The sequence below is a fragment of the Corvus moneduloides genome, chromosome 3, assembly GCF_009650955.1.
Source record: "Corvus moneduloides isolate bCorMon1 chromosome 3, bCorMon1.pri, whole genome shotgun sequence".
NCBI classification, from domain to species: domain Eukaryota; kingdom Metazoa; phylum Chordata; class Aves; order Passeriformes; family Corvidae; genus Corvus; species Corvus moneduloides.
The window spans coordinates 95,558,520-95,579,408 of record NC_045478.1 but is presented as its reverse complement, the minus strand read 5'-3'; the positions used below and the strand labels follow the sequence as shown (position 1 = coordinate 95,579,408).

At 41.1% G+C, this 20,889-nt stretch overlaps 1 protein-coding gene and 1 long non-coding RNA gene across 2 annotated transcripts; one reads left to right on the top strand and one right to left on the bottom strand.

Annotated features, from left to right (window-relative positions):
• The first annotated feature begins 8 nt into the window (after positions 1-8).
• On the top strand, positions 9-13,109 carry ABCG8 (ATP binding cassette subfamily G member 8). Its single transcript, XM_032102851.1, has 13 exons — positions 9-315; positions 1,670-1,774; positions 2,525-2,681; positions 4,540-4,778; positions 5,187-5,319; positions 6,383-6,652; positions 8,465-8,630; positions 8,719-8,811; positions 9,132-9,331; positions 9,441-9,517; positions 10,856-11,123; positions 11,649-11,776; positions 12,249-13,109. Exons 1-13 carry the CDS (start codon positions 265-267, stop codon positions 12,384-12,386), a joined length of 2,025 nt encoding a protein of 674 aa, XP_031958742.1. The 5' UTR covers positions 9-264; the 3' UTR covers positions 12,387-13,109.
• Positions 3,054-11,407, bottom strand: LOC116441206. Its single transcript, XR_004238955.1, has 3 exons — positions 11,221-11,407; positions 9,830-9,882; positions 3,054-3,251 (listed from the first exon to the last, which is right to left on the bottom strand). It is a non-coding gene; the product is annotated as an uncharacterized LOC116441206 (long non-coding RNA).
• Positions 13,110-20,889: the final 7,780 nt, after the last annotated feature.

Sequence of the window (20,889 nt, the reverse complement as noted above, 5' to 3'; positions counted from 1 at the left end):
TTTTCCGGAGAACAACTGATCGGTGATTAGCTGAAGCCGCTATCTGATGTACCTTTAGCCTGAGCTATCACTGTCCCAGAGGAGGGGAGTATTTCCCTGTCCACGAGGTCATGCCAGCTGCAGAGACGCAGCTCGCCAGGAGAAATGGTGCTGCGGTGAGGGTGCCTGGAAAGGACTGCGTTCCAAACCAAGAGGAGAAGGATTTCCACACCTTTCATAGAGAAGACAGTCAAACCACTGCAGGGAGCAAGACCTTCCACCACCATGAAGGAAACCACTGAAAATGTCTCTCTGGACGACGCCAGCTGGAGCCAGGTGATGTGCCAGGGCTTGGCTGGGGGTGAGAGCTGCGTGGGGTGGGGAGGGACCCGAGGGGTTCAGCTGTCCCGCAGCTACAGCGTTGGCCGGGAGCTGGGAGAGGCAGGCAGCCATCCTGCCCTCCGGGCTGTCACAGTGAGCCCTGAGCTCCTCCCGCTCTGAAACGGGGAGCAGAAAGCATCCACACCCCCCAGCAGACCACTCTGGGCATGAGGCTGGTGCCATGCAAGCCGTGCTCAGGTGGTACGATGGTGGATCCTGAGAGAGGATCTCCAAGGGTGTGGATGGAGGAGAAAGCCCCTGAGCATGGCCTGGACTGGCTTTCCCAGGATATGCCTTCAGACTGGATCCCCACATTTGCTGAGGAGCACCTGTTTTTAAAAATCAGGTTCAGCATAAGGAAGGGCACAGAGTGCTTTGGCAGCAGGGGTAGTTTGGAGGGCTTTCTTGTGGCTCTTCAGGCTGCTTGGTGTGATATTGCTTTCTGCTGTATATCTAGACTGAAAAAATTAATCAGCCTTGTTTGTTGAGAGGGCAGGAGGTGCACACAAAGATCATGGTCATCCCCTGCCAAAGATACCACAGGCATGGATAGGGTCTGGTACAAAGGGAACAGGTACGTTTGCTTTGGCTAGCATATGAGTCTGACAAGTAGGAAAAGCACAGGGTTGTGGGAGAGATATGGCTGGCTGGAAGAAAAGCTGCAGGCATGCACACAGAGCTAAACCCAAAGCCAGAAAGCTGCCTCAGCAAGGACTTTGTAATTGCAGCTGTATGCAAGAGGTTAACCAAGCCAAGTAGACTCTTGTTATTTTAACTGAAGAGGAGAAAGAGACTGCACTAGTGGCTGCACACCTATTTGTTCATAAAGCCTCCAAGTTGAGGAGTCCGTGTGGAATTCAATAATGGACATAATTCCAGTGAACCTTAATTTGTAGCTGCCATAATTCATCAATTACAATATGCACCATTTTGATTCAGTAGACTAATACTGCTGAAGTAGTACATCTTTTTTCCTCAAAAAAAAAAGAGTCCAATATCTTTGTAGTGGCATGACATTTACCTCCATTCTGAAAGTTTTCCCTTTTAAACTGAAAGCAACTAGAAAAGCACAACACAGCATGTTTGACTATCACACGTCACTAGAACAAAGTACGTTTCTCACTGATTAACAGATAACTGATAACTCATTTCAACCCTTCAGACTTTTGCACTACAGTAACTCATCAATAATCCTGTTACATCCCATAAATGTATTTCCCTTTGCGCTTCATCTTTTCTAAACTTGGACTTTAGCAGCACTTTAGTTATTGTAATTAACTGTTGTAATCCACCTAAACAACTTTTTCAGACCAAGACCCAGGATACTATTTTTCACTCTGAAGAAGATAACAGTCTATATTTCACATACAGTGGAAAATCAAATGTTCTGGAGGTCAAGGAACTCAACTACCAGGTAAAAATTGTCATTTATACACCTCCCTTCAGCAGGAAGCATATCCAGCAATGCCTGTTTCTATACCCAAGCCATTCTAAAAGATAGATAAAGTTGAAAAAGTTAACACAACTGTTGCACAGTCGGTTTGTGAGCAGAATCACACTCTTGGCTGCAATATTGACAGCAGACTAATCCCTGTATTGTAAATACATCCAGTAAAGTTAAGGGATAAGACAGGAAGAGAGATCTGTTTCCAGGCTCTGGTTTGTTTCAGTCTTGAGCAAAATTATTCCTCTGAGGGCTGGAGCTGAGGGACTTTCTGTTCAGCTGGGGAGGAAAGCAGCCCTTGCTGGCAAGAATGAGTATGTGGAAGGGGATAAAGAGATGACGACTAACAAGGAGGATTGCAAGGAACCAGTGAAATTTTTCATCTCCTTCTCACCATGGCATCTGAGTAAGATTTCACAATTTTCAGTTACACGGAATTTCAAATTATATTTAAAGCTTGAAACATTTAAAATTTACAATGGCAATAAATTACCAAAGTAACAAAGGACAGAGGTAGCTTTAGTGATTAACAGAACAAGAAGCAAGTCATGAAAACCATAGGTGGCTGCAAAATAACTTCCTTCTATGCATTTCTGAAGATGAACAATAATATTTTAATATACACTTTGCTTGTAACTTTGTAACTTTTAATGTATTTGTTGCTAAGTAATTTATTGCTTGAATCGAAAGGACTTCTTTCTTTCTTTCTTTCTTTGTTAGGTTAATACAGCATCCCAGATTCCCTGGTATGAGAACCTCGCTCAGATGAAAATGCCATGGACATGGAAATCAGATCCCCGTTCCCACGTGTCAATAATCCAAAATCTGAATCTAAAAGTTCGAAGTGGTCAGATGCTAGCAATCATAGGAAGCACTGGTAAAAGCAACCACATTTCATTATATGACCAGCTCTCAGATAAAATGTACACAATCAAGAGCAGCACTCTGCAGTCACAATCTAGTTGGGACAAAAACTATTGGCTCTGTAACTAAAATACATTTTTAAAGTGACAGGATGAATGAGGAAACAAAGAAAGATACTAGGTGGGGAAAAAAGTAAATTATTTTCAAACCTGATTTTGTTATGGCCTGTACACATTTGCTCTTTGTTTCCTGAGGTGTAGTGGGGTATTGTTACGAGTGTGGCTTTGCAGCCCTAGATCTGCTGGACATGAATCAGTTTCATGGCTCAGATTCAAAACAGGCCAACTGCAGACCATACTTAGACAGCAAACAAATGAGGCCAGACCCCATAAGAAAGATCAGTGCCAACTTGCATAGCCATAAGCAGGAATTCCTTTTGGACTGAAACAATTCTAATAGGATAAAATATTGCATTTGCATTAATTAATAGAAACTTACAGAGAAGAAGATAGTTCCTCTTCTGTCTGGGGTTACTGCTTTATTACACCAGGGTTTGTCTTCTTTCTTCCATTTTCTGGTGGGCCTGGTCAAGGGGGACAAGAAGTAGAAATAGGATTTGTTAAACTGAAGTAGAAAGTACCATACTTGGGAGGTAAAAACCTGCATGCTCTGTCTCCACTAGAATCTCACATCAGGTTGGCTCAGTGATTCAGTGAAGATGCTCTCTCTCTCTCAAAGGCAAGGCATATTTGCCAAAGAAGTTCTAACTTTATTTCGAAAAAAAGTGTTTTCTTCCCTATTGCCATGGGAATTTTTCCTTAGCACATATCCGTAATGTAAGTGAAGCTGTACTTTAGAAATTCTCCTGATAATAAAAGGAAAACCTTTGTGATGAAATAACATACTGAGTTATAGATATAGCATCTTTGTAAGGTAACATATACTGAGCACAAACCCCTTTCAGCAAACTAGTCAAACTATTTTCAAAAGCTGTTTATCATCTATTTCATCAAATGCCTTAGTAAAATGGATTAAACTGTTGATGGGTTTCACATTGTCAATGGCAATCAATATGTCACTCTTAAACAGAGCAATACGTGGTTTACAGATGGATGGGTTTCTTTTTTAAGATGTATGTATTAAGAAGCAAGTCTGGAGTTAATCTTTCAACAGGGAGACTAGAAATAAATGACATCTAATCATAAGAGAGTTCTGTGTGTTTACATACAGAATCATACAACAAAACGGAGAAATTCATTTGCTGTTTAACTCCAAATCAGGTTTTGTTTTCATTGTTTTACTTTTCTTACCTCTGGGTATGAGCCAGCTTTTCTTAATTATTTAAATGACTTTTTGTCTTATTTAAGTCATAATAATTTTTATTTCAATCATGATTAGGGTTCTTATTGTCTGTATAATCATTCAATGCCTAAGTCATTCAGCTGATGCAGCTGCTGTTTCTGAATTCACAAATCCCTCCAACAAAGAAAGCTCTTGCTGAACATTTGAGTGTCAGCCCTTCAGCCAGGGCAGGACACCACCTTTCACCTCTGTTTCAAAATTGAAAGAGTTTACCAAAGAGATAAGAGACACTTCTTGTGTTCATGAAGCCATCCTCAATGCCCAACTACCCAATTCTGCTGAGCAATGACAAGGGTTGAAATCACAGACTCCATTCCAGAGGAGAGAGATTTCCTGAACAGGAGCTTATAGTCACTATTTTCTTTGAAGATGATCCTGTCTCTTTGACTTTGGGAAAACTTCAGAATGGGTTGGTGAAGAATATTTTTTTCCTTAACTTCTCTGTCTGTGACAAGATCACTTTTCAAAACCATCCCTTGGAAATTAATTTTCAATTGTTATTTTTCTAGCTGGTGGAAAGACATCCTTGCTTGACGTGATAACCTGCCGGGATCATGGAGGCAAAATCAAGTCTGGCCAAATCATGATCAACAACAAACCCAGCACTCCCCAGCTCGTTAGGAAATGCATCGCACACGTGCGGCAGGATGACCGGCTGCTCCCCCACCTGACTGTCAGAGAAACACTATTGTTCGTTGCCAAACTGCGCCTTCCAAAGTTTTTTTCAGACTCACAAAGGAAAAAAAGGGTAATTAAGCTGTTGGAAAAAAAATAAAGTTGTCAAAAATGTGTCTGACAGGAATTATCCAAGAGATCCTCTGTGTTTGGAGTCAGAACAGCTAATCTGGCATTTTTTTATGTAGATTATGAATTATAAACCTTTTTCATCTTTCAAGATAGAAACCAGCAATTGTTCCAAAGCTCAAAAAAAATGACAATCTAGAGAAAGCATTACAGAGGCTGAAAGACTAACTAAATTTTTGATTGCTGAGTCTTTTTTAATGTTATCTCTAAAATCAAGATTTGTTTTCAAGTGTCTCTAGCACTGAAATATCCAGATGAATTTTAACCAAATTAATCCTATTTTCAGTTTTATGTCTGCACAGATGTGCAAATGAACTCTTGCTTGACGCCTGTCACCCTTGGATCCCCGCAGGTGGAAGATGTGATAGCAGAGCTCCGCCTGCGGCAGTGCGCCAACACCAGGGTGGGGAACGAGTACCTGCGGGGCGTCTCCGGGGGAGAGAGGCGCAGGGTGAGCATCGGCGTGCAGCTGCTCTGGAACCCGGGTGAGCAGAACCCACACCTTCCTGGGGCCCACCACACACCACTCAGGCATAACAGGGCACTGCATGAAGATGGAAGCTTTCAGGGAAGAGCCACACACTCAGTTGCCCCTGGGGCAGCTTCAGGAGTTCATACTCGGGACACTTAACAGGCCTTGTAGCACGCTCTGCCAGAGGCTGCCTCTCCACAGCAGTCAGTGACTGGCTGCTGGTCCATTTGCTTCTATTGAAATCAGTGCTGATCACAGATAATACTGTAATTATTACAGGAATAATTCTGTAAACAGAGTGTTTCAGCAGTTGACACACTTTTGCTTCAGTCACCTTTGCCAATGGAAAAGTGGAGGCAGACAAAGGCAGAGCTCCACAGGAGCCTTCACTCATCACTCTCTAATAACCACCACCACAAACATAACTCAAGGTTGCCTGAAGTTGCTCTTATTTGTGCATATCAGTATAAGAGTTTGGATTTTATCTGACCACATGCCACAAGTTACTTTGGAAGGCTGCTGACCTATTTTAACCTGGAGATTGTTTTCCTTTTCTCTGACCCAGCCCCCATTTACATGTCCAGTATTAACAGTAAAGGTGTTTTTCTTGACTGTATAGTCAGTCATTGCAGTCTTGTGCAACTCACTGACATGGCTGGTTCATGTTGCAGGTAAACTAGAAACTTCCACTATCTTCAGTAGAAGCAAAACATGAGGCTACATCCACAGCTGATTTTGCAGGATGGAATCCCCTCTCTGATCTTATATATATCAAAAGCACTGCTAACCTTGACTGAGCCTCTTGTCGAACAAGATTTCGCATCAGTTTTTTCACTAGGAAATGGATTTGAAAACTTTTTGCTTGTATAAAGTTATATTTTTGTAGTTATGGGGAAAACAGAAGTTTTTTGCTTTTGTAAGAAGTGATGCTCCGGAATAGATGTGCTGAAGTAAAAAAAAAATTATGTTTTCTTTAAAAATAATGAGTGAAATTTCATGCACTAGCACCATTTCACATAGAATATACTTTCCAAAGCAAACATGCTGCTTTCCACAGCTAATACTGTCTTTGGCAGGAATACTCATACTTGATGAGCCCACATCTGGACTGGACAGTTTTACTGCACATAACCTTGTGATAACATTGTCCAGACTGGCCAGAGGAAACAGATTGGTTCTTCTTTCACTTCATCAGCCCCGGTCAGATATCTTCCAGCTGTTTGATCTGGTTCTTCTGATGACTTCTGGACTCACTGCCTACTGTGGAACAGCTAAGGACATGGTCCAGTATTTCACAGAACTAGGCTATCCCTGCCCAAGGTACAGCAATCCTGCGGATTTCTATGGTCAGTATCAAGTACTGTCATAAAAAATGTCATAAAACCATTTGCTTTCATAAGTGTCTAGCTAACACTGATTTTTATTAACCATAACTGTCTTAGGGATTCCTTAGGACTAACTCAAATCAATATTGCAGCAAGTTCAGTTTTTATAGGATCCTTATTTGTCAGTACAGGAAATGCAACAAAAACAAGATGTAGAGACAAAGTTAATTTTAAAAAACGCTCCTTCTAAGCCTGCCAGATCCAGTAACTGGTCCACATATTTAGCATAATTATCCCCATGTCTTATCTGGTTGAAACTTCTTCTGTGGGAAAGACACAGGTAAACTGAACAACTGCTTTCTGTAGACAGTTCTCTGATTTCTCAGTTAAGAAAATGTAGAGGCTAGTTTCCCTAGTCACAGACAAACCTGGAACAAGTAATAGGAAAGAGGAGTGCTGCCCTACAGAGCACACTGGAAGGGAGAAAAAGCTAATCCAAATCAGCAATCTTTTTACTCCTCCAAGAAAGTTTACGTGGTTTCAAATCCATTCATCTTCTGGTTTTTGCAACGTGGAAAGGGAATCTGCCCCTGTTAATCTGATGGCAGAAATCTCTTAACAGAGGCTGGCTCAATTCCAGCCCTTAGGTCTTTGCACTCAAGTTGGCCAGGCATCAGACAACCATAATGCTCTGGAGTAACCTCTTCAGCTGTGCCTGTGTGGCAGGCAGTGCCAGCTGTTGCAGGGATAAACAGAAGTTAACCTTGGTGTCAAGCCCCACAAAAAGACCTTTGTCATCATCAAGGTTCAGAGCAGTCCTCAGCCAAGCACAGCCTTGGGGAAGGCTTGCAGCACCCCTGTATGGGAATGGAGAATGAGAGGCAGTCCTGGGAAAACCTGTAGCTACAGCCCTTGGTTACAGAGACAAACCCCTGCGACATGGAGGTGGGGAGGGCAAAGAGGCAGGTGGAAGATCATTGAATGGTATGCACAGTCAGTACCTATAGGAAAAGTAAGGAAATAGGGGCAGCAGGAATGTGGAAATAGGACAGGATGGCAGAGGATCCACAGCAAGAGGGAGCACCTGATGGAAACAAACAAGTGCTGGCTGTATGTCTGACAGAGAAACAGGAGATCAGGGCAGAAGGGAAGATATAGGGCAGATTGCAAGGAATTTCTGATGGACTCCTCCTAAGAGTGGCTGAACAGACATGATCAGCCAGTGATAGTTCTCTCAGAAAGCTTCTGTAAAACATCAGATATTGTCAATCTACACTGAAGGTCAGCATGGGAAAATACTATTGTAAGTTTAGATTAAAAAACAAAAAAAGCTAAGCCAATTATTATTGGTATGACTATGTTGTCCTTAGATAATATCCCTTTTAGACTTTTTAGTATCAGGTAAAGTTTATGGCACCTCTGTAAGATACAAGTAAGACAATAACTATAATTTTACAGATGAAGAAAAACATGATTTAAGTCAAAGTCACATAAAACACTGTAAATGCCTACATGCCTACATGCCTATTTTTTCTCAGCACTGCTCTCAAGGCACTATGAAATTTAGAAAAATCTGAAATAGTAGTTTATAATATTATAATAAGCAATTTTGTAATCTCTCAGTGATTCATTGAGTGACTAGGTAAGAAGCATACACATTAACAATCTGTTCATCTCTAATTACCTAAAATAACTGATAAAGTTTGAACTGTTGTAAGTTAATGCATGTACACAGGTTGTACTGTCTGCTCCCAATGAAATCCCTGATTCTGAACACATCATAAAGTTATTTCTTCTATAGCACATGGACTCACATCAAGTAATGTCTTGCAGTTGACTTAACCAGTATCGATAAACAGACTGCAGAAAAGGAGATGGAAAGCCAAAAAAGAGCAAATGTTCTTGCCAACTTGTTCCTAGAAAAAGTCAAACATTTTGATGATTTCTTATGGAAAGCTACTAAAGGAGACAATGCTGAGACCACAGTCAGCAAGCAGAGGTAAAGAAAAAAGTGTCGTACAGAAGATCTGGAATAATAGCTACACCTTGTGCTAATTTATTTTTTTCTCTCTTTTTCTTCTGGGCAGGGCCCATTTAAATTCAGAAGAGGCTATCAATATGCCTCACCATTCAAGTGATCAGTTACCAGGAGCCTTAAAGCAGTTCACTATATTATTAAGGTAAACTTATCTTCAGCATAAACAGTTATGTATCATGCCCATTTATATTTCAAATCATCAGAAAGAAGCACAGAATGTCCCACACCAGTTGTCCTCCTTCAGCCTATCAGCAATTTAGACCTGAAATACTCTGTGGCTATAGGTGCTTCATAGGTTTGATGAGGTAAAATCCTTTACAGAAACAAGGAGCCCAACCCCTCTCCTAGCCAAAGCCAGCAAGTTCCAAGGATTGATTTTTAACACTGTTTGGGGCTATGTATCTGAATATAACTGGCATTAGTAAGTATAATATCTCACGGTCAATATTGCTGTTTTCCTAGTCGTCAAGTCTCCAATGACTTCAGAGATCTTTCAACATTATTAATGCATGGATTTGGAGCCCTTTTTATGTCATTATTAATTGGATTTTTGTACTATGGCCATGAAAAAAACGGACTCTCTATTCGTGACACAACAGCACTGCTGTACATGATAGGTGCCCTAATCCCATTCACGGTAATTTTGGATGTTATTGCCAAATGTAAGTGTCAGTCTTCTTGTAAATGCTATAAGGAATCAAAAAATTCTTAAATCTATGAAAAAAATTAAACTTAATAATACAACCCATTGTGTTTGTTCCTACCCTGCAGGTCATTCAGAAAGGGCAATGCTTTATCATGACTTGGAAGGTGGAATGTACACTGTTAGCCCATACTTCTTTGCTAAGGTAATTTGGTTTTGTTGCCAGGAAATACAAACAGCTGTCTTGAACATTAAAAAACACAAGCAAACCAAAGCCTTGTTGTATAAATAATCACATTCATATCAGACTTTGTTCTTTTGTGTGTGCCAGCTAAGGCTATCAGTCTTGCTTCCTTAGTATTAATAGATTAAGCCTCACACTACTTTAGATCTTTGCCATAAGTCATGGCTGAGATCCCACACCAGAAAAGCCAAAGAAGAACTTTTCACTGGGTTCTTTGGCCAAAATGTGAGAAATCTCAGACTCAGATTTCTGGGTTTAGACGGTTTTACATACCTGCATATTTAATTCACTGAAGCATCTCTGAAAGTTTGCTTACGTATCTTGATCTGTAAAACAAAACATTCGTATCAAATGCTAAAGCAAAGGTAAAACAGAAATGACAAAACGCTGTGATATTTCCAGTAGTTGGTTGGGCCTTTATTGGTCTGAGCTAAAAAATGTGTTACATGCACAAAGAGCCACAGTTTCTAGAACTAAATTTAGAACTTTTTAAAAACTGCATTCGCTTTTTCACAAGGGTTTTGAATAATCCCTTCTCTGTGATGTTAGATGAGTTCTGCCTGCCATGGCATCTGTAATTTAGGTTTCCATTTCTGCACAAGGTTTTAAATGCTTATTAGTGGTTGCCAGAGAAAAATATTCTTTGCATTGTGTCACAAAGATTGCACATTATTCACAGAGAAATCGATGTAATTTGTTACAACCTTAGTATTAGAGGATAGTAGCAACCCTGTTTGGAGGAACTAATACTTTCCATATACTCCTTAGATATTTGAGAAAACCCCAGTCATGCTTTTGTTTTACAACTAATCAAGTTGCTAACTGGACTGCCTTTGGGACAAGGTGGGGAAGGGACCAACAGCCAAATTTGTCTCAAATTTGGTCTCACACTACTTTCAACCAAATTGGGACAAAACATTCAATTGCCATGAGTCAGTAACAGTACTGCTGTTATCAAGCACACCAGTTCTCACCAAAAGCGTCTTACATTTTTAGAAGCTCCCAAACCTGTAACAAAACAAGACATCTAATCTGTAACAAGAATACTCTCCATTTAACAATTAGCTATAGACATTGTCACAACTGGAGAAGAAACTAGCAAGGATTTGTTTCTGTTGTGGGTTGCTTTTGCATGTCACTGACAACCCCTAACAGGGAGATGACTGCATTCTAAGGGAGTATTTCCTATAGCTTTTATAAATAGTCCATAAGTACATTAAGGCACATCTCATGTATTTTTGTAATTATCATTCACCTTTTTCTCTCTTTTTGTATATTCTTTTTCATCTTCCCAAACAGATTTTGGGGGAGCTCCCAGAACACTGTGGTTTTGTTATCATTTATGGGGTTCCCATCTACTGGCTGGCAAACCTTGTTCCTGAGCTGGAACATTTCCTGCTGAACTTCCTGTCAGTGTGGCTGGCTGTGTACAGTGCCCGTGCCATGGCACTTTGGGTGGCAGCTCTGCTGCCGACGTTACAGCTCTCGGCCTTCTTTGGCAACGTCCTCTTCACATCATTCTACCTGAGTGGTGGTTTTGTGATAAGCCTGGACAGCCTCTGGACAGGTAAGACAAAGCTGCCACCTTTTCTCCAAAATGAAACATCAATGGCTTTCATCAGTGACAGTGTGTCACGTGCAGGAAAACTCAGCTTTATTCTTACCTTTGTAATTATCTTCTTGGATGGTGACAGTGCAGTCAGGTCATTCATTTTACATCAGTTTCTCCACCTGAAAATGAGGCAACAAGAAGTTTGGTCAAAAAAAGCACTTGAAAAAGGCTTGATTCTTATGTGGTTGCTAAATTCTTCAGTAAAAAGAATTGTATTCAAAAGATGAAGATGGAGCTCCAGGAAGACTTGGTTGACAGGGGGAGTTTGATGGATATGGATATTAGCTAACTCCTCAGTTCCTGTCTCCACGTAACTATGTAAAGTATATCTGCCATTTTGTCCAATAATAAATTGTTACATGTTTACAGCCTCTGGCTGTCAAGTAGTGAGACAAACCTGTTGTATTTGGCAGCAGCACAGCAAGTATTCGAGGTCTCAAGTTTTGTGTGTGCATCAATTTTCCTCATTTTCTTTTTCAGTTCCTTTCTGGGTTTCAAAGATCTCTTTCCTCAGATGGAATTTTCAAGGAATGATGCAAATTCAGTTCACTGACACCACATATGAAATGACTGTTGGAAACACTACTTTTCAAATACCAGGGAAGCTTGTAAGTCAGTAATAAAAATTGTTGCGCACATTTGATAAGCAATTGGAATGCTATTTATATGCCTGTCATACAATAGATGGTGTAGGCCACAAATTTGGCAATTGCAAAATCAACACATGAAATTGCATTACACTTGGTTGTAAATTTGTTCCTAAAGATGGCCTTACAGCAGTCACTCCTTCTATGCCTTTCTTTTAGTTGAAGAGAAAAAACCAAAATAATAAAGGGCAAGTCTTTTCTACACCAGCCCCAACTATGCACCTGCTGAAATTGTTTAGAAGCTGAAATGTGTTCTTCTGAAATAGGAATAGAGTAGCTGCAACCCTCTATCAAACCACCTTGGAAGCTACACCTAAGCTGGAAAACGGGAAAGGCAGCAAGGGCCAGGGAAGCTCACACATAAAACACAGTTCACAGATCCAGCACGAAAATTTTGTGTCTTTTCCTAATTCTGTGTTATTGGTCATTATAGATCACTCAGTCTCTGGACCTGGACTCTCACCCTCTCTACGTGAGCTACCTCGTTGTCACTGGCATCATTTGCAGCTTCCTGCTTTTATACTATTTATCCCTGCGCTTTATCAAGCAGAAATCAACTCAAGACTGGTAAGAGCAGCGGAGGCAACAGGTAACGGCCTCCCTTGCAGGAAGGCAGGGGAACAAGGATCCCGGTGGGTGCCCCGCAAACGCCCAGGAGCAGCGCAGGAGGCAGGAGCAGGGGGCGCCGGCAGCCCGGCTGCCACAGGATGGCAGCAGAACTCCAGGAGTCGGGATGCGGGCGGGAGCCTGCCACGGACCGGAGCTGCAGCCTGGGATTGCGGTCGGGGTGGGCTTTGGGGTTTTTGTTTGCTTCACCTACGGGTCTCATGAGTGACAAGCCGCTTACGAGTTCTGCACATCTGGAAACAGTCTGAGCTATGGGCCACCGGTATAAAAGGACCCATCGCACTCTAATAATAGCTGATGTTTTAGTCCATGATGTTTGAACATAAAATGATCACGTACTTAATTCAGAGGGCTAAAAGAGAGCAGGATCAAACCACTACTTTCTGTGGCATGTGTGACATTTAACACGTTAAGAACAGAGGAAAGCAACACAGAAGATTTCACAAGTGCTTCAGGAGAACATGCAAGGATGGAAAACACAATTGTTAACCACTCTGTGTTCTAATTTCTTATGTGTTTTATAGCTTTACTTCTGTGTTTTAAAGCTTTGCCCTTGTGTTCCAGTAATATGCTGATGATGCCCAAAACAGGTATTTGCTCACTGTAGAGATGATATCTTGTAACAAATAAAATTGTCTCACCTTCTTGGATTTATTTTTACAATATACCAACTGATTGCTATTAATGACGTCTTTCTCCACTGCAATACAAATTATAGCAATTTGCCAAGTTTGCTTCCTAAAGTTCTCATGTAGAAGACACCAACCCGCCCCTGAGGAACTAAAAATCTAACAATGCAACCTATTAATGCTTGTCATAGTGCACCTAGTTATGCTCAGAAAATGAGTATCAGTAAATAAATGGCCATGATTCACAGAGTCATGGTAAGTGCATGTACAAATTATGTGTGCAGTTGCTGTGAGCATTTTGTAAGATGAGCTTGCTTGCTTTTAAACGTTGAGATGCCTATCTATTCTTATATACAGAAACTCAAAGCAAATTGTCTACTTGACTTTCATTTGCATGTTGCACACAGTGGAAAACTCCTAGTGTAATCAGCTCCCAGATACTGTTATGTAAATCCTGAGGTTTGGTTGTTCTTGGTTTAAGAAATAGGAATGAAAGAACAACCATGTTTTGTTATTCTATTTGGCAATTATGACTGTCACATTATTTTCCACAGGTTCCATGTGGTAATAAATTCCCAGGAAGACCCTGGTCTAAAGATGTTAAGCAGGTCTGATAAAATAAGTTCTTCAGCCCCAGGCAGCAGTAGGAATCCAAAACACTCCAAGGTTCTTCTAAGGTGAATTCTACCATTTCTTTCTGGTTCTGCTGCATTTGATTTCAAAAAAACCCACTTGATCTGATCTTAGTGCCATTTTGAAATTGTCAGATTTTCACTGCCTTTTAGTGGCAAAGCCAATTCTTTCAGTCCAATTCAGCATCATTAAATTGTCAGAATAGCAGCTTCCTGTTTGATTCTTAATTATTCCTTTTTATTATATTTAAGACACTTAATTTTTTTTAAAGTGGTTTACTCTTCTTTGTAATGATCTGTTGTGATTAGAATCTCTTTTATATTACACTGAAGTTTTAAGGGTATATATTGGTACTTCTAGTCTAAACCTCTATTTTCAAGGTATTTAGAGGATTAAATTCTAGGCTGACTCTCTGTTGTGAATTCACTTTGATGTTTAATAAAAAAAAAGGAGCGACACAATGGGAGAAATTAAAGACATAAGGGACAGCTCTGAATTTTAGGGGCATATTGTCATGCACAGAAATCTTCAGGCATCTAGATAAGAATACACCATAGCCTTAACTTTGAATTTCCTTCCTTTTGTGAAATTAGTCAGGCTGCTGACATTACTTAAACAGCCTTTTTCAATTTAATATTCCACCCTCTTACCATTATGCAGCAGGACCAAACGGTGTGAGTGTTTCAGAGGTGGTGTTATGACAAGGGTGGATGTATCCATAATGGGGACTTGAGCGGTGAGCTGAGGAACACCCGCGTGCGGAGTGCGGGAAGAGCTATCATAGGATGTGGCCAGGCCTCTGTTTACATAGAGAAAGCTCATATTCTATATACTACAATTACATTAGCACACTGCCTATGATCATATCTTGTTTCCTTGATGCCGAGAGATGGGGAATATAGGCTGTGATTATTGTTACAGGCTTTAGCAATAAGAAGGTAGGAGCCTTGAAATACCAGCAATTAGCGTTCATGCCTAACAATAGCATCCGTGGGGCTGTGTACAGAGAAGAGCTCAGGGAAGAGTGGGTGGATGACACACAACCTGCCCCACTCGCACTGCTGGCAGTTGCAAATAATGCAAGTTATTAAAGAAGCCCCCCTCAGCCAGTGAAGGTCATGCTGCATGCCTTGGCCTCTGCTCACACTTCCATAGTGGAGCTGCTGCTGCAAAAGCAAATGGCTGCTGGGGCAATAGAAGTCTTCCCACGAGCTCCAATGAAGGCTAGAAGTCATAACTGAACTTTGCTTTCCAAGTTTGAGAGTAGCCATTCCTTTTCCTTAGACTGTATCCCTGTTCCAGCAGCACTGTGCCCTCCTGCCTGCACTCCCTGTATCAGTATAACCAGAGTTGCTGTAGTCCACGACAATCTCAATACCAAGACTAAACAACACAAGGAAGACACTGCCCAAAACTCACTGTGCTGCCCACTCCACAGGGCCAGCACAATGTTATGGACTTCAGCAATGTGGTAAGGCTGATGTGCCACTCTGGCACAGCACTGCCTGCCAGTCCGACAGTGCCACCATCCCAAGGATTCACCAGCTGCTGTCCTTGCTCTCCCTACGTTGCCCCTGACCAGCTTTAGAAGGGATCTCCTCAGCTGTAAGTCCTGGTCCCTGCTCCTGCAGGCAACCAAGTCAGTGCAAAAACTGCTTTTGGACTGGCACCACATTTAATTGGTCACAGGGTTTCCAGGTTGTTTGGTCCAAGTATTTGAACTACCACAACCCAACACAACCCAACAATGGGGCAACAGGCTGTGGGGCTGCACTGTGCAGGCGTGTCCAGTTTGGGAATGGGATTATCCAATACAAGCAACAACAACATTTGTAAGGAAAATTCACCAAATTTAGAACCATGAAAGTTGTTGGTTACATGGATACTGATGTGTTAAGAAACAGATTTAAAAATTGTCTTTATTAGTTTAGTGTTTAATACAGCAAGAGGTGGGAAGTTCTTCCCAATTTCCACTCCAAGTTTTTGCAGTCTCTCCACTACAACAAAAGGACAAAGTCTTTTAGCACTGGAAAATGGATTATAAAAACACTGCCTTGCATATTGGCTCATGGGTAGTGTTAGTCCTCCATATTATTTTTAACTTCTCCTTGGGGAAGGACTAGCTTTCACTATGGCTAATCTTAATTAGTAAGTAGTTGCCAAAAGTTTCATTTCATATTCATTTCATATTCATTCATTCATTCATTCATTCCCTTCAGAAATGCTAGGTAAGTGACAAGTATCAACACCCATCCTTTTAATAAAAACAAAACAAGAACAAAAACCAAAACATTAAATTCCTTTAAAAAAAAAAATCACAGACAATACACTAGAGATTCTTTGGGTAAGAAATTGCAGGTGTTGGTGTGTCCACTTGCACCAGAAGTAACAAACCTTTCAGGTTATAGCTGCAGTGATTAATTTTAATGGCAGTAGACAAGAAACAGTGTACACAGAGCTCTGTGACATGCTGCTTTTTTTTTTTTATATACTCTGAGAGCCAAGACAAGCCCTTCATGTGTTAGCAGCTATTAATTAAGGCAACAATGTTTAAGCAGTGGGTTGAGGTAATTTTAAAACTGCTTAACCCTTTTCAGAACTGCTGAGCTTTAGAAAGCACCATATACATGTGTGTGTGTTCATATTAACAGGTAGAGGTATCTGCATGAATGGATTACATATATATGTATGTACACACATAACTAATGCCTATGATCACTCTGTTCTTTTTTTTGTAGAGAATATTTAAAAAGCAGTTCAGATCCATAATTTATAGAAGTGCTGTTGCCAATTCGTATAATTAATTATAAGACTGTTTGTTGACATTTATTTTGTCATTAAATCAAACTTAAAGGTTATTTTGAATTGCAAATTTTGTTGGCATTATTTTGCTTTCATGGCCACAATTAGATACTTAAAATGCTTCCAGTGCTAAAAATCCTGCAACTTCAAACCCTCAACATTCACACCATGGCTCCAGAACCAGCATCTCCCATTAACAACACATTTGGATGTTTTGCTCCTCTTTAAGCATCTGATCAGATTTTGCTGTTTCCTACTGCATCTCAGCACTGTTTCTGCCCCACAATAATTTTTCATGTTGAACAAGTGGGTTTAGAGGCCTAAATGGTAAAGTACAGGCCAGAACTACATGGTGAGTAAACAAACAATGCCATTTGCCTCAAAAATAGTTTGTATTTTTTACACAAGCAAATTAGCCTGAGTTTTCAAGGAAATGCAGAGGAATTGAAAATCTATGAACATTCACAAGTAGTCAAAACCAAAATGCACAAAAAATGTGTTTTTCAATAAACTCCTAGTGCCTTGCAATAACATACAACCATACCAGGTCACAGGTAACATCATCAGTCTTCAAGACAGTACCTTTGCTCACTTTCACTTACTGGGGGATGGGGGAAGTGTTTAGAAAACAACAAAAAATGTTTTAAAATAGGAAACCTTCAGGTTTCACTGAGAAAATCAGAAGGAAGAAAACCAAATAATGTAGCAGCACTGCCTCCACCAGCAGCTCCTCCCTGACACAAGTAAACATCATCCTTCTCACGATTCAATGCTGTGAAGATTGCCCTAAAAGAACTGAGTATTATCTTAATAATCACTTTTCAACAAACACCCAAATCTTCTATGACTCAGTTAAAAATAGCCAATCGCCTTGTGGTAGTGCTTCATCTGACTGTGGAAAGGCATTAAGCCAAAAAAACAGGAGCTCCAAATGAGGCAGCAGAAAAATGTGCTACACAACATGAAAACTTTGAAGAACAAGACATGTAGTGCCCTTATTAACTGCCACCAGGTACAGGATGTTATGCTACACAAGGCAGCCACTGGATTTCCAGGTGGGAAAGTCGGAGGTCAAACCTGTGGTGGCCATCAGCCCAAGAGACTCTGATCTCAGCTGAGCAAGGCAGAACACCAACAATGTCTTTGCTCTTTTAGCATCCCCTTGATAGAATCATTTAATCAACTTTTTGGCTTGTAGTTCGTAGCAATAGGAGCATGAGCTGCCATCCCCCCCCAGATCCACAGCAGGATTTCAGGCCGGTGGGCACAGTTGGAAAGCTGGCACCGTCCCACCAGTCCCACAGCGATTCTGCACACAGCACTTCTGGCCACTCACACCACAAGCTGTACCTGCTTCCCCACTTCCCCCCAAAACTCCTACCAAAAAATCATATAAAAAAGCATTTTGGCCAAGTGTTATTGTTACCAAGAAAGGTGCGCTTGTCTGGTTACAGCAGAGCTCAGCACTGCCGAACGCTTTCCACACATTTGCTCCAGGTTCGTTCCTTCTAAAAGCAAGACAAAAGAAAGGTGAATGAGTATTTTTAGCTTTTTGTACTTCACAGGGAATTGCTCAGTGCCTCTATATTAGAAAACCGCCTTGCAGCTCTGTAGTATGTTCAGTGACAGGCGCGTGATAAATTTCCACTGGAAAAAACTCTTGAACATGACTGACAATAGTAAAGCCACAAATTACCGTAATTTTATGCCCCCTGCAGCTAGTGGTATAAAACATAGTTTCCAACCTTGTTTTTACTTGCTGAATTTAGACAAATTTATAATGTTATTGATGACAGTGAGAAAGACACTCAAATGCAGAAATTGTATTCCTTGGCATAAACACAACTGGAGCACAATATTTTATATGTACTATAGGGGATGAAAAATATGGCTGTCACTAAATCCATATATATAAAAAAAGATGGAAAACTAAAGGATTCAAAATAATTAATTTCACATTATATACATATTTATTTTCAGCTATCACACACTTGATCAGGGTTTTTTTTCTCCTCCCTGTAATGCTGAACTGTTAACCAGGTGCAGCACATGATATAACCAGCACTCTCTCTTGCTGAACATTAATGTTTGAAATACAGGCTGTGTCAATAATATCATGAATAAAAGCAAAAACCTTGTTTAAGCAAAGATATATTGCTTCTAATGGATTTTCCAGTGAGAATACGCTATCATATTTCTAATTTTTACAGTGTAATTTTACTTACAAAGGGTTCTGAGGGCCCTAGAAATGGACAATTGCTTGATGATCGGGCTTTACAGTTAACTAACCCCACACACAGACCCTTCTAGCTACTAACTACAGTAATGGGAGGGAAATCCCAGGGAACTCTGCAAGTAACAAGGACATTTGCATTATTTATTTTTGGTTTAGAAAGAAAGTTTGTCAGATTATGGCTCAGTAGCAGGTTCAGCAACTGGATACAGTTGCTTCAGTTACAACCTCACCTCAGGCTGCAATTTCAGTATCAGAACACACAAAGAAACAGTGATGGCCGCATGCTACACGTGGTCCTGTATCCAGACTCCTCTTCAGAACCACCCCCAATTATACTAACACCACACTTGCTATTACAGCTGCTTTTGAATTTGAGGAGAGGTTGAAGAGGCTGCTGCTGGGACAAACTTCCTTTGGTATTTCTGGCCTGTGATGATGCTCCTCTTCCTTCAGTCACCCAGCTGTGATTACAGGACCAGTGCCATCCCGACTCCCTGTGGGGGAAAGGCATGAGGGCCAGGCTTGACTCAGCAGCTCTGATCAGTCCTTCATGGCCTCTTCCTCTTGGGCTCAGCAGCCAACACACCCTAGCAGCCCCTGCTGCTGCCACAGTGTTCTCCAGCAAACCTCAAGGAGAAGCAGTTGAAGAGGAGTCAGTGGGAGCCATGAGAAAGGCAAAGGTCCACGGTGGTGTCATCAACCATGGCAGCCAACAAGCTGCAGGCTGCTCCTTCCTCTCATGGTCATTCACTTCCAATCCCAATCCCTCCTAAATCTCAGGCCTAAGGCATCACACTGAAGCTGCTGGTTTTGTCTATTGAGACCCCCAACTGCCATCCTTCCCAATTTCCCTGTACTTCCCATCCCTTCAGAGTTCCTCTGCAGTGATCATGTGTTTTGACAACCACTCCTCCCAGCCCATCTCCCATGAACAGAAATCCAGCACCCAACAAAGCAGCCTTTCACAGCCTTCGACAGCCTTGAAGGAGGTTGGCTAGAACAACCCTGTCTTGTCCACACTCCCCTGCTTTCCCTCCAACGCTTTCCATCTAGGAACTCCACCCTCCACTCCTGCCCTCAAGACTCATCTCCAACTATCTACAACCCTTCCCAAAACTCACTTTTCAGATTTGCCCTGGTCTCATGGAGTACGTGAAGAACAGCAGATACCAACTACTTGCCAAGCCAAGAATTAAATTTGCTGCTGGTTGTCAAGACTCATCACTGCCAGACACTGGGGTTCACTGCTTTCTAAGCCCTGAGTTCATTGTCACTTAGAGCTGAGGGAAGCAACTGTGAGAAACAAAGAGGTTTGTAGCAATCACTGCAGACAATAGCAATTCCATAGATACCAGTGCTTTATCAGTGTTCAAGAGTAACCACATGACAAACTGGGAAGCATTAGCCAATTGCAATATAAAGGTTTAAGAGTATCAGAGAGGAACCTTGCATTAATAGTTTTATCTAAAAGTAGATCAACGTGGAACCCCCGTCTATAGCAGACACTGCACAAGACAGTTTCTATTATCTCATTTTCTTAATTACAGGAAACAGTAGAGAAAACTTGAACCTCAAACTTCCGTATCTACTCTTATTTCCATATCTAATGGGAAACCCAGCACTCTGCTCTTGTAGCTGAGGATCTGCACATTCAGGAAGATGCCCTCAGATTGAATTACAGTCTCAGTTAGAAGGATATTGGATTTCCTCTGATTATTGATTCACAGAAGCACTGGCAAACCACCAGAGGCTGCAGCCATTCTGGAAAGGAAATACTTTTTGGCAGTTACTTTACACAGAAATTGTGAGAGTAGTTTTAAGAAATGAAGAGAAATATTTGCTAAAAAATAAAGGGCTAAATTCAATGACAGTCTCAGCTTTTTCTTACATGCTTACTTTTTTCACCTTTACAGTAAAAATAAACTGGTGCAGGAAACTGGACATTCCTTCTAGATGCTGACAGACTTCTCACATTGAACAGCAAAACCTCCTGGTCACATCCATCACTTCTGTCATTTTCTCCTCTGCTGTGCTCCTGGGAAGTCCAGAAACATCACATGTTCAAGAAAAGCACTAAATACAGTAGCACCCTGGTGAACACACTACCAGTCTATTTCTCTGTCAATATGTGCACTGGTGATCCTCCC